Source organism: Folsomia candida, unplaced genomic scaffold, assembly GCF_002217175.1.
Source record: "Folsomia candida strain VU population unplaced genomic scaffold, ASM221717v1 Fcan01_Sc025, whole genome shotgun sequence".
NCBI classification, from domain to species: Eukaryota; Metazoa; Arthropoda; class Collembola; order Entomobryomorpha; family Isotomidae; genus Folsomia; species Folsomia candida.
The window spans coordinates 2,015,919-2,043,314 of NW_019091217.1; the positions used below are offsets into that span (position 1 = coordinate 2,015,919).

At 43.7% G+C, this 27,396-nt stretch overlaps 2 protein-coding genes across 3 annotated transcripts; one reads left to right on the forward strand and one right to left on the reverse strand.

Annotated features, from left to right (window-relative positions):
- On the reverse strand, window positions 1–27,199 carry LOC110859170. 2 transcript variants are annotated; one of them, XM_022108044.2, is made up of 23 exons: window positions 26,578–27,199; window positions 21,217–21,356; window positions 18,607–18,702; window positions 18,436–18,495; window positions 11,522–11,737; window positions 10,882–11,430; window positions 10,676–10,790; window positions 10,467–10,582; window positions 9,999–10,394; window positions 9,401–9,628; window positions 9,247–9,329; window positions 9,089–9,174; window positions 8,765–9,003; window positions 8,452–8,673; window positions 6,029–6,430; window positions 5,755–5,958; window positions 5,322–5,672; window positions 4,777–5,238; window positions 3,930–4,688; window positions 3,514–3,861; window positions 3,261–3,437; window positions 2,937–3,096; window positions 1–2,739 (listed from the first exon to the last, which is right to left on the reverse strand). In XM_022108044.2, the coding sequence occupies exons 1-23, from the start codon at window positions 26,598–26,600 to the stop codon at window positions 1,086–1,088; spliced, it is 7,086 nt and encodes a 2,361-aa protein (XP_021963736.1). In that variant the 5' UTR covers window positions 26,601–27,199; the 3' UTR covers window positions 1–1,085. The 2 variants fall into 2 exon arrangements, with proteins under 2 accessions (XP_021963736.1, XP_021963735.1); XM_022108043.2 differs by having other exon boundaries at window positions 9,999–10,397; window positions 26,578–27,198.
- LOC110859171 lies at window positions 6,700–8,408 on the forward strand. Its single transcript, XM_022108046.2, has 5 exons — window positions 6,700–6,997; window positions 7,074–7,132; window positions 7,207–7,428; window positions 7,500–8,115; window positions 8,203–8,408. Exons 2-5 carry the CDS (start codon window positions 7,096–7,098, stop codon window positions 8,204–8,206), a joined length of 879 nt encoding a protein of 292 aa, XP_021963738.2. The 5' UTR covers window positions 6,700–6,997; window positions 7,074–7,095; the 3' UTR covers window positions 8,207–8,408.
- Window positions 27,200–27,396: the final 197 nt, after the last annotated feature.

The following is a 27,396-nucleotide window of genomic DNA, read 5'->3' on the forward strand; positions in this document are numbered from 1 at the left end:
TGATATTTCAAGATTGATGTCTTTATTATTATTCAACAGGGCGCACAAAGATTCAAAGTTCACATTTACCATTACTTAATATTCCTTCTTCTTCCATCATGTAGTTGGAATTGTTTACCACCGAGTTGCTAATTAATAATCACTCATCTCGCATGTGTATCTCATTACAATACAATACTAATTTCTCTCTCGCCTCTTGTTACATAAGGAGTAGGATTGCCACAGCACAAGTATTTCTAGGGCCATGCGGAGTGCGTATCAAACTAGATCAGTACAAAAATACTCTGGAAATAGGATTAGCTTTTAAATTCTTAAATATATATTCTCATTATTTATAGGCGGAGTGTAGATCTGGTGGATTATGGTTTATGTATGTATGCATGGTTGTGAGGTGAGTATTTCATTAGCCACAGTTTGATCCCATTCATCCGAGATGAGCGACGCCAAAAGGTGACCAAAATAGCCACGCCACAAAGATTTTGGTTCCGTGTGACAGCATTTCGTCGTCTGGAGTATTGGTCACGATGACCTTCCTCTCGCCACCGCCACCACCACCACCACCATCAGCGCCGATGGTGAGGGCACCATAAAAATGAATACGCATCGAGTTGAAGTGAGGAGTCTGCTGATATTACATATTTATGACGGGCAGGAGCTTAAAGTTTGGTGATAAAAAGTGCCATCTCATTCCAGCATGATTTGCACATTACAAAGTTAGATCCATTCTTCTAATTATAGCTCCTCTTCAATGCGAAATAGATAAATGTGGCAGTGTTGGTTGCTAATTTCATCCCCAAGGTTGTTGTTCATCTGCTGGAGTTCAAGGATGGTTTTGATGGTTGGATATAAAATCTATGTGTACGTGTGTACGCTTCTGCCGTGTGTGGAGGGGGAACGATGAGGACGTCGTCTTATCATTACTCCTATCGTAGCATTATCATTACGTAAACTATAAATGTATAATAATAACAAAACGTAGCACTCGTTACTACTGCGCCGCTTCAACAACTAAACTCTACTAATTCTGGTGCACATTTCCATACAAATAATATGAATGTTTATGAGGTGAGGTGTATGCATGACTATTACGTTTTGCTGCTCTTGGTTGTGGGTGTAACTTTGAAGGTGGGAATGGTGACTGCGTCCCTCCAGCTCAGCGTCGTCGTCGTCGTCCCCTTCATCTTTCTTTTCTCTCGCTCCTCCACTTCGTAGAGACCTGAGGAGAACGCACCGAGCCCACCAAAGGCCTTTTTGTGCCACAGGACGCCACCCCCTTCGCTCCCCACCCGCTTCTTATTCCCTCCGGCGGCGAGGAATAGCCCGAGGAGGATGAGACATGCTGTGAGGGCAGCCACCAGGGTGAGCATGATTCCCACAGTGTTATCCTCACTCTCGAGCAGCCGCTGAGCCGCTATCACGTCCACGTCATCGTCAATCTCGTTGGCCGAGTCTGGCTCCTCCGTAGTCGTCGTACTCGTACTGGTGGTGCTAGTACTGACTTCTACGACGAGTTCTGGTTGTTGTGCCGCAGCCTGGTTGACTAGGCGTTCGTGTGTGAATGTAGAGGTGGCAAAATCTGCCGGGTGAAATACTCCCTTGGCGTCTTCAACTCCAATGGCGTTGGCGATGATGAGGGACTCGAGCCAGAAGGAGACGTCCACTCCGTTGGTTCCAACGAGTCGGAAATTTAGCTGTGTCCGGTCAGGCAGGACTTCGACCTCCACCTTCTTCTCACCCAGTTCTGCACCCAAAACTTGGAGGAGTTGTTGCAACTCGACGCCCAGTTGGACTGGTGGAACGTCCTCCCCTCCAGGCAGGGAAAGAGACACGTTGATCTGCGCAATGAGAGTGGTCTCGCAGGATGTGGTTGCATCCACTCCCTCCATCAACTTCCCAGCCTCGTCCACGCAGAAACAAGGGAAGTCAGAGTCAGATGGTGGGCATTGACGGGGAGTAAATTTCCCAGTTACGCTGTCACAGTGGGGCCCTGTTCCGCTAGGCTCACGCATTTGGATGAGTTCGCATCGGGTGTGGGTGGGAAGGCTGATTCCGGGACGAAGTTTGAGAAATTGGCCAGTAAAGAAGGATTCTGAAGGGGCTATTTCAATCACATCAGCGTCGTCACCTGATGACGCTGTTTTCATCATCGTGGGACTTAATAAGTCTTCGCAGTTGACCTTGTTGCCGTGAAAGTCGGTCAGACTGGCGGTGCAGGAGCAGGGATCGACCGTGCAGAGGAAGTCGTCTAGGTCGTGGCCAGGACAGGTCACGTTGCGACAGGCTTCCGTCCGACTACAGGTCTTCAGTACCCCTGTTTCCAGCTCTTGCTCAATTTGCTCAAATTTTGGGCAGATGACGACGTCCGGACAACGAGACTCGCATTGTTCTCGGCTCATGAAATTGTTGGCGTTCCCACCACAACCCCCGTAATCGAATGGAGTGCATGACTGGGTGGTGGGGTTGAAGTGAAAGCGGAGCATTGAAGCGCGACATGGGCCGGGTTTTAGCGGGAGGTTACAAATGTCGTTTCCTCCTCCTCCTCCTCCCACGCATTGGGAGGAACAGTCTTCGAGGGTCACAAAATTATTCGAGTTTCCCCCACAGCCGCCGTAAATGAATGGTTCACACGTGGCAGAGGTGGAATTGAAGGAGAAGCGCGGAATGGACGCGCGGCAGAGACCGGGGTCGAATGCAGGCTGCGCACAGGCCGGCTCACACCGTACCTTTTCCCCACTGGGCCTACATTGGAGAAGAGAAAAGTGACAATTTTAAGAAATGAATGACAATGACCCAACTGTTCTCGCAATGGAACATTTGTTGACGCTACATCGGTTTAGCTTAGTGACTGGTACCGAAAAATAAATTAAACCGATGTAGCTTGAAGAATAATATCCCCTTGTGAAGAGATAATAAAAAGCTGTGCATTTAGGCCATACTTGTAGAATGAAGGGCTGCACGAGTCACAAACGTCCATAACACACACAGCGTCGGGGTGGAGTGAGCAGGAGGCGTGGAGGCACGTGTCCTTGCACACGGTCGGGGTTTGGTGTGGGTCAGGACAAACCGGACCCTTCATCCACCGTTGGAGCAACGTACCTACAACAGCACACACATCAAGTAATTGTATAATTAGTTTAATATGTAATTCCTTTCTTCCCCTCTTAGCTTTCACGCTTAAAAATGGCATTTGTGAGCATGCACTAATCCCAAGTTTGGACACGAGAAAGGTTTTAGATGTATGTAGAAGCCGCCTAGATTACCGTTAGTGGAGCAGATGACCTTGCCACGAGTGAGCGTCTCTGGGACGGGGGTTCCGTCGGGCGAGACGCACCAGGAAAGCTCTCCTTGAGACTGGACTGGCGAGTAGGTCCCATTCTTCTGACCACACTCTGGGAGAGACACCACCATGGATGGTGGCTCAACCTCAACCGCTTCATCTGAACAGCACGATAGTTTTTAACTTAGGAACATATTTTAGATAGATAGAGCTAAAAGTGGTTAATTGTCACTTACAAACGGGATTGACGAGACTGGGCAATGGAGACCGTTCATTGCTGGTGATCGGAATGCACCTCAGCCCACAGCCTCCTAAACAGCACTTGAGTCCAGTTGGACAGTCCTGGTCAGCATCACACTCGTCCCCACACGACCCGGATAGGAGGGCAAGAAGGGCGAACGGAGATGGTGGGGGGCAGGTTCCCCCACGAAGTCCATTTGTGGCGGAGATGCTGTTGCTAGGATGTGGCAGGATGGACACCAGAATTTCCCTCCGGCTGCTCATTGGCCCATTTTCTTCGGACGAGAATCCATGGGACGACGACTCCATGGCGAGTGAATCCTCAAACTCTTGCTCTTCCAGATCTGAGAGACAAAACATTAAAGGAAATGTGTCTGCAGGAATTTGTGACTTTTTTTATTAGTCGCCTCACCTCTGCGAACCCTGCTTCTCCTCAAAAATGCAAACTCTTCTTCATCCTCTTCTCGTCCTTTGCTTGGTCGTCCCCTTGGTGCGGAAGATGAGGATGGCATGAGGTCAACGAGATCGTCGGAGAGGTAGCCTGGAACCGTGCCGTGACTGCTCCCACTCGTCATCAGGTCCGCCAAAATGTCCGCGATGCTCTTCACGGGGGATGAATGGGGTGCACGGACCATTGGATTCTTAGTCTTCTTTATTGTCTGCGTGTGTCCTCCGTCCTCTTCGGAAGAAGAGGAATCTCCAACGAACGTGACGCTACTGGACATGATCCCCATCATACCGTTGCCCAAAGAGGCCGTAAAGATGGGGCCGGTCCTCATGCTTCTCGATGCCTCCAGTCTGTTTCCTTCTGTCGCCATCCCACTACCACCATCACCACGGTGTAGCAATTCACTGAGGGATCCGAATGGGTTCATCATCATCATCATGGCATCCTCCTCGTCCTCTTGTGATGGCGGCGGAGGGACGGCCATTCCGAAAGAGTAGCCCTGGTTAATCCAAGCCTGCGAGTTCATCACCAAGTTCATCTCTCGGTGACAACTTCCAAGTCCGCTGGAGCAGTCGAGCTCTTGACCCGTGCTTGGAGAGACCCATTTTGGGGTGCAGCCTCCACATGGATTTACCATGCAAAGGGCGTCTGGATATGCGAAGCAGATTTTCGACGAACAAGTCGACTTGGGACATTTGTGTACGGTCACGCCTGCCTCACACACTAAATAATTTTGGAAACAATTATTCATTGGTCATTTAATCAATGAATAATTTCAATTATCGCCTCGGGTTCATAAATGATCTCGTACCCATTTGGTTCTGTGGTGGGAAGGAAGATTCTGGTGTGGACTTCATGGCCCTTCCCCTTCGTGGCTGGCAGTTGGGGACGCCACTGGTCATGCTTCCCTTTAAGGGCTCCCCCTTCTTCTTGTCCACGCACCAACACATCCCGACCTCTTCAAGACACTGGACCGGCTCCCAGTCTCCACTGCGGGAGTCGCATTTTGGGATGTAGCTCATGTGACCATATTTGCCTACCAGCTCTGCATTCTTGCCCCGCATTCGCTCGCAATGGCTGAGAGCTGGGCAAACGGAGAGGCATTCTGCCTTCGAGTTGAACTGGTTGTTGTTTCCCCCACAGCCGAAAAATGGGAATGGTTGACATTCGTTGGAGGAAGTGTTGAAGAACCATCTCGTCGTCGTGGTCATACGTTGGGCGGCCGAAGGAGATTTGCACCCACCCTCGTCCACTGGTTCGAAACAGACTTCCTCTAAAATAGCGGATTCATTCAGTTAGCAGGACTTTTGTGGCAATGAATTTACGTTTGTAAGTAGAAGAGGGATTGGAACTCACTTGGTTTGGGACAACAGACGGCATATTCTCCAAAGGGTGAAATGTTACATTTGTGGGACGAGGGGCAGCCACGACCACCGCTTCGGCAGGACACCCATTCTCCGCTTTCCTCGAACGCGAGGGGACTTCCGAATGGGCAAGGATTGTCGAGGCGTGGGAGGCAGAGTGGGGCTGGTGGACATGGTTCGGAGATACAGTTCAGCTGCACCATGCGACACTCCTCACCTGAAGAACAAACCACCTGGTCACATGGAGATGGTTTACAGTCGCAAAGAGGGCAGCCTGCAGAGTCTAGATTGAGGCCAAACTCGCACTGGAGAGAACAGCGCTTCTGTGGACACTGAGATGGTTCTGAAGAATACAATTTCAAGAGTTAAGATAATTTATATTAATGCTTGCATACAATGTGACGTATGTATGTTTGTGTTTTTACTCTGGCAGTTTGGCAAATTGGGAGATTTCACTCGCGTCCCTTGAATCTCTTCTCCGGCCGAGTCTACGCACCAATTCAGCCCGGAAAAGGACTGGATTCGAACGTATTGGCCGTTGGAGTCACACTCGGGAATGAAGACGCGTCTCGTCGGCATTCCAGATTCACGCGCCTTGTGCTCCAAAATCTCCCTCTGATGTTGGCAGGCTGCGAGTAAAATGAAGATATCTTAAAGGATTAGTGTACAAAAGAGCTTATCGTCCATAGTAATTTTCACCTGTGAGCAAGAGTGGTTCTACACATTGAGTCCCCCCGCAAGAATTGAGACAGCATTTTTTCGACCCTCCTCCGCAATGAGAATCCGTCTCGCACTCGGACTCGCCACACCCATCGACGGGATGGAATGGGAGGAGGTAAGGACACTGACCGGGTTTCGCGTGCTGATGACTCATTGCATGAGCGGACTCGCCAAAGAGGAGCTCGAGCAGGTTGTTGTGGTGCGAGCCATCCGAGGAAGACGAGGCCCTGTTCTCAACAGGCAAGAGGTACGAGTCGTCCTCCTCGTCGTCATCCTGCAAACCGTCCTCCAAGATGGGACAACAAATTCCGGAATCGAGAGCAACCTCGGCGCAAAAGTAGTCGTCCGGACGACTACTATCGTCGTCCTTGTAATTTTTACCTGTGAGCAAGAGTGGTTCTTGTGTGGGCGGTGAGAGAATTTGTTTACTTTTACGAGTGGTAGTGGAATTAATTCACAGCGGAGTGAGTGAGACTGAGATCTGAGACTGAGATTTTGCTGAGATCAGTGAGCTTTGTTGCTGCGTGCAAATACTGATCTCACTCACTCACTCCGCTGTGAATTAATTCCACTACCACTCGTAAAAGTAAACAAATTCTTCTCACCGCCCACACTCTGACCGTGAATAACTTAGTAAAATTAGCATAACTTAAAAGTTCGACATGGCACCAATTATCAGGAAGCTGCGAAAAAGAGTGAAAGGAGCTGAAGCATTCGAAGTGGCAAAAATAAAAAATAAGTACGAGTGCGAAATGTGCGACGAACGTTTTGTGTCTCTATATCTACTTGACATTCATCGAAAAAGACACTTGAATTCGAATTTGAAGAATTCGTTTGTGGCAACTGCAGCAAAACGTTTATCACAGAGAGTAATCTGACAAGTCATCAGTTGACCCATTCCGATGAGAGAAATTTTGCGTGTGTACTTTGTGGGGTAAAGTGTAAAAGGTTTGTCTCTCATTGTTCATGTAATTTCGTATTATTGACTGTTTGATTAACCTAACCATTCTTTGAATAACTTTAGAAATGGTGATCTCCTTCGGCACATGAGGGCACAACATCCCGGATCCAGCCAGATTAAAAGTAATGTTTAGTTAATGTTTTTCTAATTTATAAATTACTACAATAATCTTTATCTACATTTTTGTGTTATGTAGAAACAATGATTAGGCGGCAAAAGTCGTACGACAATTTCGAAGTACAGACTATTGATGGTGAATTGGTGTCGACGTGCATAACTTGCAGATTCGTGGCGTGTAATCAGATGTCCATGCAAACTCATACAAGGAGAGGACACGTCGCCATTCCCACACAAGTTTACGCAGAACGTGATGGTTGCAAAATTGTTCCGAGAGAATTCAGACCTCAAGACTACTATGGTAAACTACCTTTATAAAATGCATACGGTTCCATATATATTTACCTCGTTTTTATTGTTGGTTGGTTGCAGAGAGTAATGGCGGCTTACACAAGATGATAATCAAAATTTGGATGAAGGACAACACGATCGGTCTGAGTATAAGTAAAACTACGTATGGAGACGAGGTTCTTGCCGCCCAGAAAAACAAAAATGACATGAAGAGTGCCGGGCGTAACAACACCACCATGCTGAAGAAGGCTTGCTCGTCGAGGGTCCTCCTCCCAGAAGGTTATGAGGTTGTTTGTGAAAAAACAAGAGTCGTCCCCATCCACCCTTTTCAAGGATCTTTGTGTAGTTCCAACGGGAAGTGGACAGTTCGCAACATTCTTCAAAAAGTGTGCGTGGACACGTTTATGCCCCCAGAAGCTCTCACGTATTTTGAAGAAGATGAACTCGCCATCATCATCAAAGCTGTGGAAGAGTTGAAGAACTCTTTGATTATTGGGGAACGTGAACTAGTCTTCATAGACGAAACAGAGGAAGGAGATCGACCACTGGGCGACCCTATTCTCAGGGCAAAGATTGAAGAAGGGACCTCCAGAATTTGCAAATTGGAGGAAGAGCTGTATCAGGCCTCGCTGCGTGAAGAAAAATTGCTCAAGGAGTTGGAGGATGAGAAACTTAGTCACAACGAGACAAAAAAAAGGTAAGTCAACTCTCCTTATTTTCAACTCTAAAATTAGTAATTCGTATTGTATTCGTTGTAATCGTTGAACTGTATTTGATTAATTAGTTGACGGTGGTGAAACGAGAACGAGCTTTGTTGCTGCGTGCAAATTCTGAAAAGAGGAATTCTGACCGTGTACCCCTCTCAAACGCCACCAACTCGCCGGTGAAGAGGATGAAATGACATAATTTCTTGAAATTATCATTTTTTTTGTGTTCAATCATTAGACATACATAAATTAAAGCATACAAATAAATTGAAATAAATAATGACTCCGTTTCTAATTGAGTAATCGTAGGATAGATAAGTGCATACCTAGTTTTTTGGGTGCAACGAGGACGCAGATGTGAGAGGAGGGACATTGGCCGTCCGGACATTGTAACATCCTCGCCCGTGGGGAACAGCTCAGAGCCGAGTCATTCGAGTCGGAAGAACGGAATGGAGCCCGTCCTCCGGGACATGGGGACACGACCGCGTTCCCACCACCAGGAGATAGCGCTTCCCCATTTGCCAGGGCAGCCAACACTTTCGGGACGCCTTTACACGTGACGAGATAAAATGGCACGATAAGATTTATTGTGTAGGTAAAGAACAAATGTAAATTCTGGAGATTACTGTTTCCACTCACAAAAAGGAAGTGGGGGGCAGTGGTCCTCCACACAATCAATGTCCACCATTTCGCACTGGTCATCCTCGCCACAATTGTGTTTGGATAGGCATGGGTTTTTGCACTCGCAGATTTTGCAGGTGTCGACCCTCTCGTAGCCGTAGTCGCACTCCAGACGACAGTTCATTTCCAGACACTTTGGATTATGGCGTGCGGCGAGGCAGGCCTTCGTCGTCAGGTTGTGGCTCAGTTTGTCCATCCTTGGCGACAAATAATATGACGCAGATATTATTAGACACATGTATAAACTCAAAGCTTATTATTATTGACTATTAGGATTAGTACATTGTGCCCGGAATCTCAGCACCGTGTTCATCCACGCAGGCGCAGTGATCCTGGTCACACTGGATTTCAGAAAACTCGCCATTTTCCTAGGAAAAAGTTAGACAAATGGTCATAATTTCTCATATTTGGCATAGCAAGACGTACATAAATAATAATACCTTGCACTGTGGTTTGCTCTTGGCCATTCTAAACTTGCCCAAAAGTGGGGTGTGAGTATCCACGTCACGAAGATATTGACACACTATAGTAAACATCATATCATAAATCAGTAAACGCCAGCCACACGCATGGACAAAGAGAGGAAAAACTCACTGCTTGGGGTGTTGCTCTTGGTGTGAGGAATGTCTTGGTGGAGCAGTGGGTCCGCGCAAACCGTGCAGTCTCCAGCCGCACAACATTTCATCGACGTGTTGCAGTCGCTGTCTGACCCGCACTTTTTGTGACTCTGAACAAGCTCCAAGCTGTTGTTCGCGGTGGAAGTTGTGGATCCGCTGCAGAGCGTGGGCGCCAGGAAAGGACACATTCCAGGCTTCGTGGGTTCTATAAATGCAGGTGACATGTATGTAGACGTGAAATGGTGAAATGCATTTTTACTGCTAAAAACAAATTAGATTTGTAGCAGAAACTTTTTATCTTTTGAAATTTACAAAAGTATGCACGTGGATATGCTGTGAAGATTATATACCTTAATGCAAAATATTATTTTTTACGACTCTTTCAGTTCTCGACTCTGCATAACTTGAATTTTCTAGTCGTAAAATAACTAGTCGTAAACTTGATGAGAAATTAACTGGCGGATTAAGTACATATTTTAACTGCAGTTTTAACTGCAAACCGATCCGACGGTTGGCTACTCCTTCCTCACTTTCTAATTGGCTGATCCTACAATATACTTATAAGGACTGCATACCTAGACGAGGACTGTTGGGACAACATAGGCCGGCTTTATTGGGTGCGACGAGGACGCAGATGTGGGAGGAGGGGCATGTGGGGGCAGACTGCGAACAGGCAACGACCTGGGCAGACTGGGCATAAGTCAGTGGGGAGCCGAGAGGGCAAGGGTTGACGAAAAGGGAGTCGGATAAGCACGTCGGTTCCAGCGCTTCCCCTCCACGCTCACTCTTGACGAGGACGCAGCCTGAGCCTGAGGGGCATCGGAGGTGGGCGCAGGGACTTTCCATGCAGTCGCACGTGGGGCACGAGTTGCGGTCCGTCTTGAAGCCATACTCGCAGCTGAGATTGGGTGGGCAGATGATGGGGTCGCAGGCTGAGGTCACATACGAGGAGTCGTCCGAACGAGGAGCCCCTGCTGCACAACAAATCGATTTATTAGAAACCCTTCTTACATATGCATTGCATGTCCACTCAAATCGCTCACCTCGGTGTCTGGACGTGGTGGTCGAGAGGGTGGAACAGTTCACGCTTTCCGCAGAGCCGAGCGACTGGGCGAAATTCTTCCCGTCTGGCCCCACGCACCAGCAAACCTTCCCATTCCTAAATAATTGAGTTTATTAATTGATAGTTATTCTCAGCGAGAAAATTATCAGAATGCATGAGTCTCTAAAATAATGCATTTTATCATCCTACCGACTGCACTGCTTGGGAAGAAAGGTCCCACTTTCGTCACACTGCGGGATGTATCCCTTCCCCTCTAGCTCCCTCCCCGACAAAAGTTCTGCAATGTGCTTCTGTTGAAGGCAGGCTGAAATATTTCACAAAGAAGACGTTAAAAAACACAATCTAAATTCAAAGTTAGTTGATCAGTTGTAAAAAAAAGTGGAGCGTGGTGTTACCCGTGGTATTTGCCGGTTTTGAGCACTGCTTCCCACAACCCTGCGTGAAACAGCATTTGTCAAAATCTGGGCAGTCGAGATCATGCCGACATCCGGCGGGGCAGGCTTTGTCCGCCTCCTCCTGGTCGTCCTTGTTGTCCAGCGTAACTCCCACGACGGGACAAGTTCCTGGCTTATCAAAATTCTTGTTGGCCGCACAGCAGACACCATAGTCATTTCCGGCCCCCACGTTGCATTGGAATGCTGCGGGGCATGGGGGACCCGACGGGCCGGACCCACAGAGGAAGGGGGAGCCGAGTTCTGGGATGGTGAGCGGGGCACCAAAGGGACACAAGGAGTCGAGTGAGCGGGGTTGTTTGCACGAGGGTACGGGAGGACATGGTGACGTCGAGCAAGGAGGCTCCACGACCTCACACTCCTCTCCAGAAGGGCATTTCACCTTCGAGCAAAAATTGAGACATTCGCACGTCTCGCAACCGTCTGAATCCAGAGCAAACCCGTGAGGACAGAGCATGCGACAAGTAGGTCCCTCGCATTTTGGGTTACGCCCTACACAACAGCAAATAAATGCTAGTGTTATTTTAATAGAACACTATCCAATGCCAATGAGTTATCTCCATATGAGGGCGTATATACATACGTGAGCAGTTGACTTGTTCCCGTGTGGCTGCCCTCGTGCCGGGGAGTTCGAAACCTTGAGAGTCGACGCAGAAACAGCCGCCCTTTGCAGCAGAACACTGCACTTCTTGGAATTTGCCCGTCTCAGGGTCACAATCCGGCAGCGGCACAGACGCAGCGTCCTCCGGTTCCAAGGAACGTGCTCGACGCTCCGCAAAACTTCGAACCTGCTCACATGCTGCACAAACAGAAAGCCAGTTTTATTACATTTTTGTCAGCCTTGAAATAGGGCCATGACTAAGCAATCGATGGATCCGTATGGATTACAATAATGTGATAGGCTGCACTATTACTCGTATTATTCGAGCAAGTAATCATGCGTCATGCTTTTACAGTTTCACGCAAATGGGAAAAAATGTGTAATTAATTTACGTAAAGTTTCAAATCCAATGCCAATGTCAGCAGTCGTTAGCGAGTAAGTCAGTCAGCGTAAAAAGGGCTGCGCGTGCATATCGGAATCAGTTCCCTCGTACATATGCACACTAAAGACCAACGCCTTCATCAACGCCATGCCAAACCACTTGACGGTATAACAACTCATTTTGCACCATCTAAAACCGAGTAAGAATGTGCAAAGTGGTGGAAACGCGTACATACACGCCTGCACAGGCATTGTTGCACTGCATAAAAGTAAATAAATGTTGCTGGCACGTTCTTCATAATAATAATCATAATATTAAGACAGAAAATTTACTCATGCACAACTCTCGAGTACAAAATTTAGCAGAGCGAAACGTTTTTCCTTTTTGAGCTGCAAAAACGACTCCCCGACCGACTTGACGAGATAAGCTGATTATGAGTGGACCTTCATCTCCTCGTCATGACGTTGTTGGAAACGATGCAGCACAAACAAGGGATGTCAACAGCTTTATGAATTATTTTTTAAATGCTGAGTTTATTCGGTTGAGAAATTGAAGCTAATTTTGCATAATACTTTTTCGATATAATGACTCTGTTTATAATCAAGTGGACGCTATTATGCCGCGAACTGTACATTTTTTGTCGCATTCCATTAGTGCTAAGCAAATCTGTTTCTTATCGGTTCCTCGGCGATAGCAATGTCACGTCCTCCCCAAGGAAAATCTCCTCAATAGCACCAAAGTTTTGAAATCCAAACATCTCGTCTTGTTTTCATTTCAGAGTGAGTGAAATGGTGTCTGCATGTGTGTGGAGTGACACAATTATTATTGCAAAATTTATTTCATCTAAAAAGAATTCGCCATAAAATGAATGACGATGACATTCATTAGCTAACATTTCCTTTACATAAAATTTCATTTTTGAAACCCCAAAATTTAAAAAGTGAAAAAGAATGGTAATTTTTCCCATACAAATCCCAATCTCTCGCAATCAGAATTTTTAATAAGGATCTGGATGATTGATGATGAATGCATTTTGTGTGCACTAAAAAAATGGGAGAATAGAGAAATCATCGTCGTCGTCGTCATTCCTCGAAAGAGCAGCATCAGCAGCAGGATGGTTTTCTGGCGTCAATGGCGTGGTGGTTCGGCTGGGGAGTCGTGATCGTGACTTTAATTCATCGATTGTTTGGATTGAGTGGATTTTCCTTATTCTCCCATTTTATAACCGATTCTTCAAACTCATCTGAGCACTCAGGATTTTATAAGCCGATCTGAATTGATTTACATTTAGAAATAAAAATAAGAAGAGCGAGCGAGTCGAAATCATAAATATAAATAGACGAATAAATCCAAGCAGAAATACTTGAGTGCGAGTGAGTGCGGACAATTTAGAGTGCGCACAATCTTGTACAATGGCCCTGCAGAGGTAGGACAACAATGGAAAGAGAAAATGATCAGCCTTCTCATTTTATTTCTCATTTATTCCGCACGCACGCCAAGCCAGCTAGAAATAGATAAGAAATAATAAAAGCTATCAAAAAAAGTCGACCAATTCAATCGTGCGATTCGATAACAACAATTTGGCAGAAATGGTGAATTGCGAGGGCTCTCGTAAGTCGTTGATGTATTGATGAATGGGTTATGGCATCTCCTCCATTGGTTTTGTTTATCACCGTTTTGTGTGAAAACCTATATACGAATTTCAATGGGGCTGCTTTTGGCTGTGCAGTATCCGAGGAGGCCAATCTGAAGATGACAAAGTGAGATTACGTTCTTCCTCTGCGTACAATTGACAATGGCTGAGCATCGCATTGCTCCTCTGTGGCTGAATGGGAGACCTGGTGCGTGCATGACAATGGCGTGGGAGGGAGGAGGCTGTGCTGCTTAGTGAACCGGTAACTTCCGCCGTTAATTGTTTCCCAGCCAGGATACCGAACCCTTAAATAAATTATGCCCATCATTCCTTTGTTCCTTCCTTTCTAATCAAGACTCGACTTCTGATAACTAACGCCTCGCCTCTTTCTTCACAAGAGATCAAGAAAACGACGACAAAATCTGTCCCAATCTCTGCGCAATACTAATAATTTATTATATTAAGCATGTGCAAAACTTTGTTCAAGTTTTTTGCCCAAAATAAATATGCAAAATAGAAAGTTATTTAGGTACAAAGATAAGTACTACGTATAAGGCATGATTTCCGACCAAACTGAAGCGGCTGCAGCATGTCTTACCAAAATCTTATGTAGATTCTTATGCAGATTCTCTCTGAAAATTAAGTTTGTAACTCTAACTTGCGCTGGGAGAAAAAGCTAAGAAAATTGGTTTTGGCAAGGACCGCTTCGGGGGTATTAATTCAGGTTGGATTTTGAATTGTTCGAGTATGGGTGTGGTATATATGGTATGGCTCATCCCCTAGCGTCGCTTTTTGGTTGGAAATTTCTCCAATTTCATTTCAGAAACTTTTATTACAAGCCGTTAGCATTTGTGTCCCAAGCTTTCTCTTTTGAAATTTTGGTGCATAATACCCCCACCCAACTACATGACTCCCACCGGTCAACTTGGCCGATTTTACTCATCTTCAAATTTAAGTCCCAACTTCATCTAACATGCATGCATGCAAAACTTGAACTCAATCGGTCCACCGCTTTTGCTAAAAATATAAAAGCACGGATCTACTTATGACATTAATTGATATTAATCAGTCGGAATTTTAGACAGTTTAATATTTAGAGTAAAAGTGGATTCTTGAGTAGAGCAAGATGATGGTGATGAGATGCATCACCGCCGCTGCCTCATCAAGCAAAGATTCATTATCAAAATGCTTTAAAATTGTTACGGGCTTTAAGCTTGGTAAATATTTCTCACATGCAACTCCTGCTACACGGCTCATTACCATGCACAACCACAACCGTACGTAGAATTCGTTCTCCTTTTTGGCAATAATTCAGCAACTTTTTTTACAAAAAAAACCGACTGATCGGATGATGACACATGTCAGTCATGTACATAATGACCAATTCTTGTGCGTATAAAATTATGGTGTTTCTTCTATTTTCTAAAAGTCACGCGAATAAGATTTGCACATATGGATTAAGTATGTATTTATGTACGTACGTACGTATGTATGTACGCTGAGCTATGCACAGGAGCCCTTTGAACAAGATGCAGTTATAATAAGTTGAACGCATTAATTACTTATTTAAGCAATACTGATTAAATAAACCACCAGAAAAACAAGTCGTCAAAAAATGCGATAATTATTATATTTCTCTATTTATCCGCCTAGAAAATTAAAGCTACTTTATTACTTATATAACGATAAGTGTATATTATGCAGTTTCGCTCTGCTGAGTTTTTAGGGACCTCCACGGTCCTCCTATTTATTGTTTCCTCTATTGTTGTTTATTATGCATTTAATCATTCACTTCCAACTTACTTACCACCAATCAACAACACTTTACAATACTGACAGAAAAAAACAAGAGTTGTCAGAAAATGAAATTGTATCAAGAGCAACTTTCTTGTTCTTGATGATAATAATAAAATAACAACGCTTATGGTTGATGAATGGATGCCATAATAATGCAGAGATACGTATGTACGTGTGTACAGCAGGAGAGTTGCCTATCCGTTTTTTTATTTTTCTTTGCAGCGACTACACATTTTGTAGCTTAGTTATTTATTTACGAGCTCCCACCAGCATCTCTTGAAAACTATTCGAGTGAGATATGTACAGCTAGATAATTGCAGTTGCAGTGCAGCAGCTATTAAAATTATTAGCCCATTAACTCACCAAAAAGTGGATATGTGAAAAGGATGAATTCTCTCTCATGCTGTGTGCCACTCTCTGCTGCACTCAGCCTCTTATCCTCCCCATTCTCTCCTCTCATGATAACAGCTCTAACAACTCCAATAAATGCCTCGAGTTTGAAAAGGGAACACAAAAAATAAGTCTCACAATTATTATTATTAAACAATCAGAATCATCTCAGTCAGAGTTTGAAAGTTTTATGGAAGCAGAATTCGAAAGATTTAAAACAATATTTGAGGTCTTTGCTGTTAAGTATTGTACAAAAATTTTGCAAACTACGACACGCCACTCAAGAGAATTAGATAGATTTTGACGATGATGATGACACTGTTGAATGAAGCAAAAGAAGGTGCCGTTAAGAGTGGCACTTATTTTTGCCCTACCGATTTTTTCCAATGCTTCATTGCGATTCTTTGATGGATAAGTCTGATGAAGGGGAACAAATAACGAGCAAAAAAGAAGCAGTAATAACGGGAGCCTTGCATTTTTATGTGGTATCCGAGGGTTTGTAAACCACCATCAAGTGAATTCCTATAATAATATATGCAGCAGGGCAGATTTTACGGTGGCGATATTTTTATAAAGATGAGGGAATAAAACTTTTAGCTGCACCGGGAGTGAGATCAGAAGTCGTCGTCGTTGTGGGATAACAATTCCCATCATTTATTTATGACGGTTAATTACGCGTCCTGATTTTTTGTGACTTCATGCAACCAACCAATGAGTCGAGGGGAGTGTGTCTATATTTCAGCTTATTCGAATTGTTTCCTATTGGCACACACACGCATCGATGACATCACCGTTGCACATGACAATCTGACGAAATTTTGTAATCCATGTGCAATTTGGTTCTCACACATCTGCTGCGACTTCATAATTTTAACTGCCCATGTTTAGCAGTCAACATTGCCAATTCCGTTTAGCGGAGAGAAAAATGTGATGATGATGATAACTCCCAAACAAAGCAAAGCAACCTAAACCATATCGTCAATATTTACAGCCGACAACAATAGCTTCGCTTATTTGTAGCTACCACCATCAGCAATCTGCAACAAGTGAGCATTTATTTACTCTACTGAATGCACGTCGTCGTCGTCGTCGTCGTCGTCACTGAGCATGATGCCAACTTTCACTGTAATTCTGTAATGTTCGTCCATATCCACCTCCACCACAACGCCACTCCTGAATTACAGAGTCACATTGTTGTTGCTTAATAGGAGAGAGAGGGAGATTAACTCGCTAACTAACTCACTCATGGCAAAGGAGCAAACAATCCCCAATTTGCGACAAGTGTGCATTTATGTGACCGTGATCGCGGTGTGGATAAACATTATTCAATCCATTCACAATTAAGAGTACAATTGTGGGCCATTCAGAGTTGGAGAGTTGGAGAATGAAGGAAAAATTTAGACGTGGTTTTGCAAATAGCTAATCAACAACAACAGTCGCATAACAAGAACGTACGACAATTCGAGCTTGATGAGCAGCAAAATAAATTCACGACAAGCGTTACGACAACGAAGTGATGATGAACTAACAAAATCACCTAAACCCTGCAGACTAGTACCATTCACATCAAAATGAGGAGAATGGTCACCACTTTATTTTAATACTGACTCAATACTCCTCGTTTCACTCGTCTCAATTTAATAATAATAAAAGCTATAAAAAATAGGAAAATCCAAAATCACGACTTTGCTGGGTCTGTATCAACAATTTGTGTGTGCGATCATCGAATTTGAAAATCGAATGACAAAGGGATGTGAAATTGACGACGACACTAATTGTGGGGACAAGAGGAGATTCTGTGATGCAACTCCGATTGTTGCGATCCTTGATACGCATTAGATTTGGCTGTATAATATGGATACGTGTACATGTTGTGCATATTATGAAAGGTAGGGTTTTACTCAAGATTACTGGGTGAGACACATTCATTGTTGCAGTGAGAAAAGGCCGTGGTGGAAGGATGGATCGCTCCCATATTGTCCTCACTACAAAAGCAGTCGAAACTTTTACTTGTACTCCAATTGTCACTTTGTGTCACTCACGATGTAACAAGCAACTAACTGCGTCACACACTTATGTATTTACTACGTACGTAGTACATATGTGCACATGAGTAGTAGACGAATTAAGGAGGAGGATAAGTACATACGTGAGGTCTGTGCTGTGGGTCGTTTGAGTTACGCAACGTACATAATCAAGTATTAAGGATCATGGATGACTGATCATGATAAGCTCAAGAATTTGGCGAGATGTGGCTTGTTGAATTGGAGGAATGCCTTAACTGCTAGCCCCTGCCCTGCCATCTTATCAATCAACGTCGTCATCATGAGTATGATGAAAGAGGGGGAAGGAGAGGGGAACAATTGGGGGTCAAGTGTCATCCACACTGCAGATACGCATCATTAGTCACGACGCGCGATGACAATGACTCGTTCCCTTTGCTAAATGTCATTGTTCCTCCAACAACGTAACTACATATCTGCACAGCTCATGCGCTCAGTGAAATGTGTGACAAAACAATAGCAATTTTGAAGATGACTTGATCACTTATCCCAAATTATCATCATTATTTCATATATTTCCTCCTTTCCCATTCTGCATAATGTGCATTTACATATGTGCACATCATTTGATTGGTGATAAATTGGTGAGATAAATCAGCGACATTTCTCAATAGCTACTTATCATACGTACCTGTGAACACTGGGATGACACAGACGCGACCACATCCCGTCGAACAGCAGAGCGACTCTCCTGAGGGGATAAAGTTAAGAGTTGGATACTTATTAGGATTACTTCCTCCTCGAAAGATTAGCAAAACTGCCCACATTTGGCCATCTGCATATAATTATAGATCTTGATTACCTGAACACTGCGCATCGTGAGTGCACTGATCGCCTCCCTCGGAACAAAGACGCTGGTCCATCTTCGCATCGGGACATCGTCCTCCCTTTGTCACACCTGCAAAGCACATTGTAATTATAATTAAGATGCAAACTAAATTACTGATTTAAAACTATAGATTGCGAAAAATTGGATTATGTATATGTCGTAGAATCAGGCCCTATTTCTTTCGTCGTAGACTTGAGCGGATCATCCGTCCATCCTCCCATTCTTCTTCCCTATAATCTCTCATTTCACTAATGACTGGTGACGAAATGATAACAATGGGCTGAATTAAGACCACAACTTCAAAACCACCATCATTACTCTTATATGCATGAGACGGGGACCGTGTCAGAAATAAACCACGGGACGTTAGGGCTCAAGAAAGAGAAGAGCAACCAATAATCCTATAATCAATCTTGGCGCAGGTGTAACGGGTCTCAGATGAAATCAAGACGGATGACTCAAAGCATACATAACCAGCCCCATTGTTGTCACTCGTACATATTTACAGCTGCTGCCACGTACAACCAACCACCAAGAAGCTAGAGTCTGCCAAGTAGATGTTATTCTGATTTTTAATATTTATCATGACGATGAGATAACAACCATCTTAATTTTTTTCTAACCATCTTAACGGGGAACAAAATGCTTCTTGCCAGCGCTATCATAATGCAGAAAAAGTGTGTCAATCTCAGAACAACTGAGAGTTTTGCTGCAGAAGAGTTGTGTCGAGAAGAAGATTGTGCAGGAGAATGAATTTGCATCTCAACTTACTTCGAACTAGGTGAGGTTATTGTGCGCCCCTCGCATGTCTTACCCACGATCAAGGAGTAAGTCGATCTTGAATATGAACCAACTCGGGATGTCAGAATGCATGGTTGGGCGTTTCATAATCCTAAAACTAAATAAATCCGGTTGTTGCAGTTGCAATCCTCAGAGTAAAAGAGTTTGATGCAGAAAAAGGCTGAGTGGGATTCGCAGTGAGTAATGGATGAAATGCACCACGTACGTAGTGCGAAGAGGAGAAGACGACGACGATCGTTGCACTTTTTATGCGACGAGAATGGTGTTGTAAACAGGTTATAAGGTCATCAATGGTACTCCATCATCATCATCATCGCCACAAACCACCACCACGATGAGGCGTCGTACTGGTTGAACAGCCATTCGAGGAGATCAACAACAGATCGACTTATTGGTCAACTGATCAGGACTTGCTAAAGAGCCTGAAAAGTTTCTCTTTATGTATTCATTTAGTAGGAATTTCCACAAGCAGTCACATTTGCATATCCCCCATCTTGCACACTCTCTTCTGCTCTTTCCCCTCCCGTAATTATTAAATGATGATGGTCCTGTCATTTGACTAGCAACAACAGTCAGTGGTCAGTGGTACCAGTGTGTCTTGTGGCTTTGTATCATAACTTTTATTTCCTGTGACGACTCTAACAAAACCAAAGGAAGAGTTTATGTCCCTCTGACCACGACGACAACGACACGGTTCTTCACTGTGGTCACCATACAAGTACCCGTGTCGTCAAACTCTCCGAATGATGCGTGCATGCTAAATAATAATTTGCAAGGTATTATAACGCATCCAAATTCAAATTTGCACAGCACATCACGAAGGATCTCATTTCGTCGAGGAGGTGCTGGTGATGGCGGTGAAGAAGAAGATTCGCAGAGATTTAGGATGACCCACATATCTCCTTCTTCATGAAGAAGATGAGAAATTAAGCTTGTTGTTATTATTATGACTTCTTATTGTGATGGGTGGGAGGAGGATCATAATGACAAGATTTGCACACGCACACATATTTTGATGTATGCACGTACATATCCACGCACACAGAGGACTTGCCATGTCAATCTAAGTAATGGCAATAATGGCAATTCTAATTACCATTATAGCTCGACACAACCAAACCTAATAATTTATTATTAGCAGAAGAAGAATGCAATTCAGAACCGTGAACGGAAAATCGTATGAATGGAATGAAGCCATTCGACGACGGTTGATTCATACACAGCCAGTGACACAATTGCTAATTTCTTAAATCTGACAACTGCATTTATATAGTCGACATCCATCCAAGCAGCCTTTATGTAGTGGCAGTAGCAGCAGTGGATCTGAATTAGAGTCGAATTCAACAGTGCAAGTTTGTGACCATGAAAGGAGATGATGAACAAATAATGCGGTCTGCCCTCCTCCTCCTTGATAATGACGACTTGGAATGAATCAGGCATTGTTTGTATGTACATTCTGGTTTTTTGGTCGTTAGGTTGTAGTACTCTGCTATATTCGTGGTGTAATAGGATCAGAGAGCTGTTTGATTGATTGACAATTGGAGGAGGGGAATTGCACCAGATCAGGTCCACTAAACAGCTCAAGGAAGGAGTCGTAATTGCAAATTAAGAACTGACGAGGAGATTCCAAAGACTGAAATTAGCTTCTTGGATAGAAATGTAAAGGCCACCGTGCCACCGCAATTTCAATTCCCTTTTGTGCCCATAATTGCACTAATAACTAATGAAAATGAGGTCGTAATAAATCTAGGAATTTTGATTACTAGATGTGAATTCTCTTACCCGATGAGGATGAGTTTGTGGTGGGGGTGGGTGTGTCCCTGTTGAGGGAGAGAGCAGTGGTGGGAGAGGCGAGGAGGGTGACTAGAAGGACGGCGGTGAGGGACCAAACTCCCACCACCATTGTTGCAAATCCATTCCTCCTGCAAATCAACGTGGACACATTTTAATCTCGCAGTTTTGACTGTGTTATTACGCAATAGCCAAATTAACGATAAATGTATTTTGCAAATAGCATCATCCCCCGCCGCTGCAGGTGACCTAGACCATTTTAATTTGAGGTACAAGAGGCAGAAGACAGATCGACACGCACAATAAAAGATAATAATAATGGGAGAGTGAAAGGGTTAAACTTGATGATCATTTAGCTTCACATTGATTCAATAATTCAATAACGACGACGACATCATGATTTATTTTATTTATTCAGTGTGCATTTGTGCATGCATATTCAGGTTCATCTATGTTTATACACTCACCAAGAAGACGATGTGGTTGAAATATGTACACGCTCTCAGTTTGCCCGTGAGAAAAAAATGCTACACTTCGATCGATGGACTGAGGAGCTGGCCTTTAATTGGACATTCCTATGTACTGAATTATCACCATCGTCCCATATCGTCCTCGTCGTCCACTACTCGTGGCCCTTTAATTTGATTTCTCATTTGGAACGCAATGTCACGATCCACACATAAAATGTACGTTCAGCAACAATGCAGTGACAAAACAACCAACAAACAGTAACAAAACCCTGCGATTCATGGCGTTGATTGGTGGTGGTGAATGTGTCCCTCGTGCAAATAACAATAATCCAAGATTTGTATGGTTAAATAGGAGGGTGAGGAATGGGCATTGGAGGTGAAATAGATTAAACGTGCATAATTATTCCCCCTGCTCGTGATTTGTTGTTCATCAACAGTGACAATTTAATTTAAAATTCGTCACTAATCAATCAGAACATGCAGAAACATTTACAATTGACAAAGACATGCATCAACGAACCAAGTGGACGGATAGAGGTCAAAATAATGGTCGACCGTCGTATTGAAATATAGAAAATAGTTGGTCGTCATCCCCAAGAAGAACAAATTTGCATATATGCTTCTCTTATCGTGATTACGCAAGTAGTGCAAAATGTGTATTAAATCCCCGTCGCATATAATACTCATAAAGAAATTGGTCCAATTTTTATTAGCCATCGTTTTTATGCAAGCTGTAAAACCGCACAGAGTAGCTTGAAAAATATCCACATTAAAATTATCAAGTGGCACGATTTAAATAATATTTTGAGATTTGACACCTGTCTCGAGTGTGAAATATTAAGCTCATTTTACGAGAGTGTGGTTTCACGAGGAGGAAGAGGCTCGTAAACGCAATGCAAAATTGATAGCATTGTTGCGTCACATGCGTACTTTGGAGGGTTTAAGAGATTATCTAGTTGGTATTATTATTAGCACGAGCAGGAACTCTCTCATGCACTTTGCACCATTATTGGTCGTCATAATTCTGATGTAAATTATATCTTCAAGAGTGTGGATGAGGACCATTAGTGCCGAAAGATTTACGATCTCATAATAACCACCACCACTCGGATCAGTCCACGTACATAGTATACCACAACTTAAATATTTCCTCCCTTTTCTCTCTACCTCAAATGCAAAGAGGGCTAAAAACTTGGGAAATAATTGGTCCTTTGGAGAGGATCGAGTTGTTGGAATATGTGGTCGAGTTGCATTGCTATCAAGAACTTTATGCAGTTTATTGCAGCAACACAGCAGGTGGGAATTATGTATAATCATGCAGCAGTCGTCATTGCGTAATCCCGTGGTATGAGAAACTACCTCTTGCACTTAAACCTCGTCGTCAGCAAGAGGGGTGTTATCTCTCTGTATGTCAACATATACAGTATGCTCCCCATCCGATTGGAATGTGAGTGTCGCAAGTGTGGAGGCATAACGAGAGTGAAATGCGTGGTCAAGTCCCTGACTACTCATAACTGAAAGGAGATGAGTTGGTAGGTTGACGTCTGGACTGAGGAGAGTGGGCTGGATTACCCAGTGACCCATATTTCACTCTCATTGTTGTCTTCATTAGCACAACAACAATGGCCAACTTTTAGCTGTCTGGTTCGTCACCATGCACGTCCACCTGCCATTCTGCTCCAATTTCCAGGTGGGCACACTCACACTCGTTCATCCAACAATTGACTCGACAGCACACGTTGTTAATCAAGAGAGCGGGGCAAAGATCTCGACAAGAATGTAACCTCTCTCTCTACCACGACTTCCTCCATTTTATTGGTGGTAGAAATTGTGACGATGGAAAAAATGGGATTGGATGGACTCCAATTGTCAGAGGATGACAACTCACGGACATCATGTGCAGCAATCAGTGGGAAGAGGAGTCCCCATTGTCTTGCCAAGATGATCCAGATCACCCTTCTTATTGTCTTCATACAATACGTAGATGTTTGCCTGCCTGCCTCCTAATTACCCCGTCTGCCTTGATTTGTTCTTGTAAACTATGACATGATGATTCGCTCATCTGTCCATCAAACCACACAACCCGTGCAAAAAGTACAATACACCATTGACAAGTCAATATATGAGATGCATCAAGGAACATTAACACCACGGCACATCCATTTTTTACAACAATTTCACATTTCCACCTGCACAAAACATTACGTACGTATGCACTTTTGCAGATCTAAATATCTAGTGCAGCACATTTTTCTATGGTCATCAGAGAAGAATAATTCTCCATTTAAATTTTGTTCGTCTTCCCCCTGGCTGAACCTTCTAAATCAGCTCTTCATGCAACCACTTGTTGAGTTGTTTTATTATGCTGAGTGATCCAGTTAAAAATCCAGTCAGTCAGAGCATATCCTATTCACTCCTGAATGCAAATAAGCAAACCAATCTTGGGCTTGGGGCTGGAGTACACGATTTTTCTGCTTGGCTCTCATTCTTACTCCACAAGTAATTACAGCCTTAAATATATTAGCCAACCGACCAGGTAGCTCTGCACTGCAACAAGTAACAATTACGACAACTAGATCATTTATTTTGCATAATCTGTGAGACGGATCAGCCCTTGACTTTTGGTCTTCCTACATATTTCGTCCCATTGTGCATGGTGTGTCATAAGTGAGGTGCTTGTTGTTGGGCATTTTTACTCTGGCATGGCAAATTCCAAGCCATGTTTGGAAGATTGAGTGAATTGGGTGAGGTACCACTGCATGGGTGTGGTCACTTATGTCTGCTCTCTCTCCTAAGCACAGGTCGTCGTTGATATCGATATTATTAGCGTGCTTTATTTACCACTACCAAGCAATGGACCAAAATATGCATGCACCTTCGTCGTCGTCGCCACCACCCCTCGTCCTACGACAAATAGCTGCATTCTCCCAACAAAAATCCTCCTCAGCTTCACCACAGAGATAGAAACGGGACTCCCAACGTGGCGTGTAAAACCAATGGCCAGGCATGAAATATATATTTATAAAAGTGTAAAATAATGGGAATCTGGTGCGTGCATGCAAATTGATTCCTTAAATAGGAGTTGAGCAAGGTGTGTAATTGAATCCCATCCACACAAAAAACGAGCTTCTACTCGAGCCAATATTTAAGAAGGCAGCGTAATCTGCATGTTTAAGCTTTCTCTCCAAAAAATCTCTGGCACGAAAATCAAAGAGAAAAAATATCGACTTCTTTATGAAATGAAAGTGTCCACTAGCAGCAGCAGCAGCAGTGCAATTAAGATGCTCGTTTTTTGTGGCGCTTTGTGGGAAGTGTGATTTTTACGGTAAACCCAAAATCACAAGCACAATCCGTTAATTGCATGCACTTTACAATTTTTATTTGTTATCAACATGTCATTTGGTTGGTTGGTTAGTTTGAGGATCTGCATACAGAACGCAGATGAATTTCACACTCGAAGCAAAATTACCGGCTCAAACAGGACTTTTGATCATTAATCAAAAGGTGTGTGTGCATAATGTAAAATGAGCGTCCACCAACAGCCGCTGCACATTGGCTGAGTGCACTTTGCTGCATCATCATAATCAACAATTTATGTCTCCTGATTGAAATTTAAACATGTTTTTAGTCGCACTAATTACTCATTGACCAAGTGAAGGAGACCAAAACACCTGCAAACCAAATAATAATTGAAGCCAACCCATGTTTGGTATTTTTTAGTGGAGAGTGAGTGGAGAATGAATGCCTTTGTACGTAATGGTGTTTGTTGTGCGTACGTACGTATGCAGCATATTGCATTCTGTTTTTTCTTGGCTAGAAGCAAATTGTCACCTCTGCCAGAGAAGGAAGATTGAGAAATGTTGCAAGATAAATATGCACATCTATGTAGAAAAAAAACGTGTGTGTATGCAACAACATTCCGGATGTTGGGTGGGATGGCTAATGAATGACGAGCTGAGTTTGGTGCATAAGACTACTAAATATTTGGCACTTTTCTATTTGACACAGGTACACACCACTGATCCCAATAATTATGCAGGTATGCGCACTCATGCAGATATTCAGAAATCGAATCCTAATATGTGCTCGACAAAATGGGAAGACAAAACTGAAATTTTGTCGTTCTGAGATGAAACTTGTTGCCTATCGTGCATCCCCCACGCCATGTCTTACTCTCTCCAATGCATTATGCCGTCTCAACTCATACTAAACGAAATGTTCTGCTTACACAGATTACATATTTCATTCAAGAGTTGGATATTTGCATTTCTGATGATGGCAAATGGATGTGAGACTTGTGATGAGAAAATGGAGTATGAAATGAAGGCCGGACGGAAGGAGCATGCTGAATTGGTGAGATAGACCGCTAAATAAAATAAATATGCATGCACATACATAGTTCAGCTCATAAGTCGTCATTATTTTTACCCCTTTGATTGTGGGACATTGCAATGGTGGCAATCGAGGAAAAAGTAAAACGCTGAGGAAAAGTAAGCCCATTTAATCTGCTACGGCACACACACACATAAAAGAAAAGTGCAAATATATTTATGAATATTGTGTGGCATACTTAGATAAGAAAACAAAAGTACGGAGCAGCACTACATAGACGACAATATGTAAGTTAGTGGTTTATTGTGCTGAGAAGATGAGCAGCAATAACGTGATGATGATTATGGTCATTATTTTATGCGTGGGGAAACTGAGAGTGAAATGACTGTGACCAACAAACAAGCACGAAGGAAATGCTCCCAACCCTGCCAACAATTCATAACATCCTCAACTTTTATATACATGGATTCATAGTCGGCCCAAGAATTAGGGCAAAATTACTCCACAGAATCTCAAATTATAATACTTGGTTCAGGAATAAGGACTTTACCTGGATTGCTGGATTCGCTCCATTTTTCCACTTTCGACTAAATATTTCCGATTAAAAACTTGTCTCGCACTCTAAAAAGTAAGAAAGTTGGGGCGAGACCAACATTGGGAACAATTCGCTCACGGAGCGTCCCTTTCTGTCCACTTTAGAATCACTTTTCTCCGTGCAACACTTCACTCCACTGAACGGAACTGATTCAAGCACTGGGATTTATTTTTGACCAGCTTTCTCCAGAAGTGTTCAAAGTATGATGATTTAGAGCCCTTTTAGAGATCCGTGTTTGCTGTTCAGATTGGATAAATGGATGGAAATTGGTCGACAAAATTTGGACTGAGGTGAGAGTGGAGTATTAAGTGGGGAACTCGGTCATGATGCTAGTGAGTAAGTGGTCCTTCTTAGGTCGGCGTGGGTCCTTCCCCACAAGCAGCCAGAGAGTAACTAAAAACAACTAAACCAGGCAAAGTGGAGTGAGCGAAATGAGACTACAGCAGCCTCACTGCCGCATGAGGTGAGAAAAAGAAGAAGGATGTTCCTAAGTTGGTTAGTAGTGACTGAGATACTGCTTTAGACGACGTCAACCCCTTCACTTTACGTTACCACCAAAGCAAATGCAATTATGATCAATGCAAGAAGAAGAAGAAGAGGTGAACAACATTTCATACTGCATCTCATCTTCCTCCTACATACTTCCCTACACACAGGTAAGTAAATATGCGTGTGCAGTAGTGTGCACTCATAGTTATGGATCAAATTAACTACAATGTATGCTTATGTGATGACTTTATTCGGCTAAGGACTCATCCTGTCATGTCATAAGTT

Coding starts and splice junctions, on each gene's coding strand:
- LOC110859171 (XM_022108046.2), top strand. CDS start 7,096: ATGAGGGCACAACATCCCGGATCCAGCCAGATTAAAA. Junction 7,133..7,206: donor CGGATCCAGCCAGATTAAAA/GTAATGTTTAGT, acceptor TGTGTTATGTAG/AAACAATGATTAGGCGGCAA. Junction 7,429..7,499: donor CAGACCTCAAGACTACTATG/GTAAACTACCTT, acceptor GGTTGGTTGCAG/AGAGTAATGGCGGCTTACAC.
- LOC110859170 (XM_022108043.2), bottom strand. CDS start 26,600: ATGGAGCGAATCCAGCAATCCAG. Junction 6,431..8,451: donor CGTTGCACCCAAAAAACTAG/GTATGCACTTAT, acceptor TCTTGCTCACAG/GTAAAAATTACAAGGACGAC. Junction 2,740..2,936: donor TGCAGCCCTTCATTCTACAA/GTATGGCCTAAA, acceptor TCTCCAATGTAG/GCCCAGTGGGGAAAAGGTAC.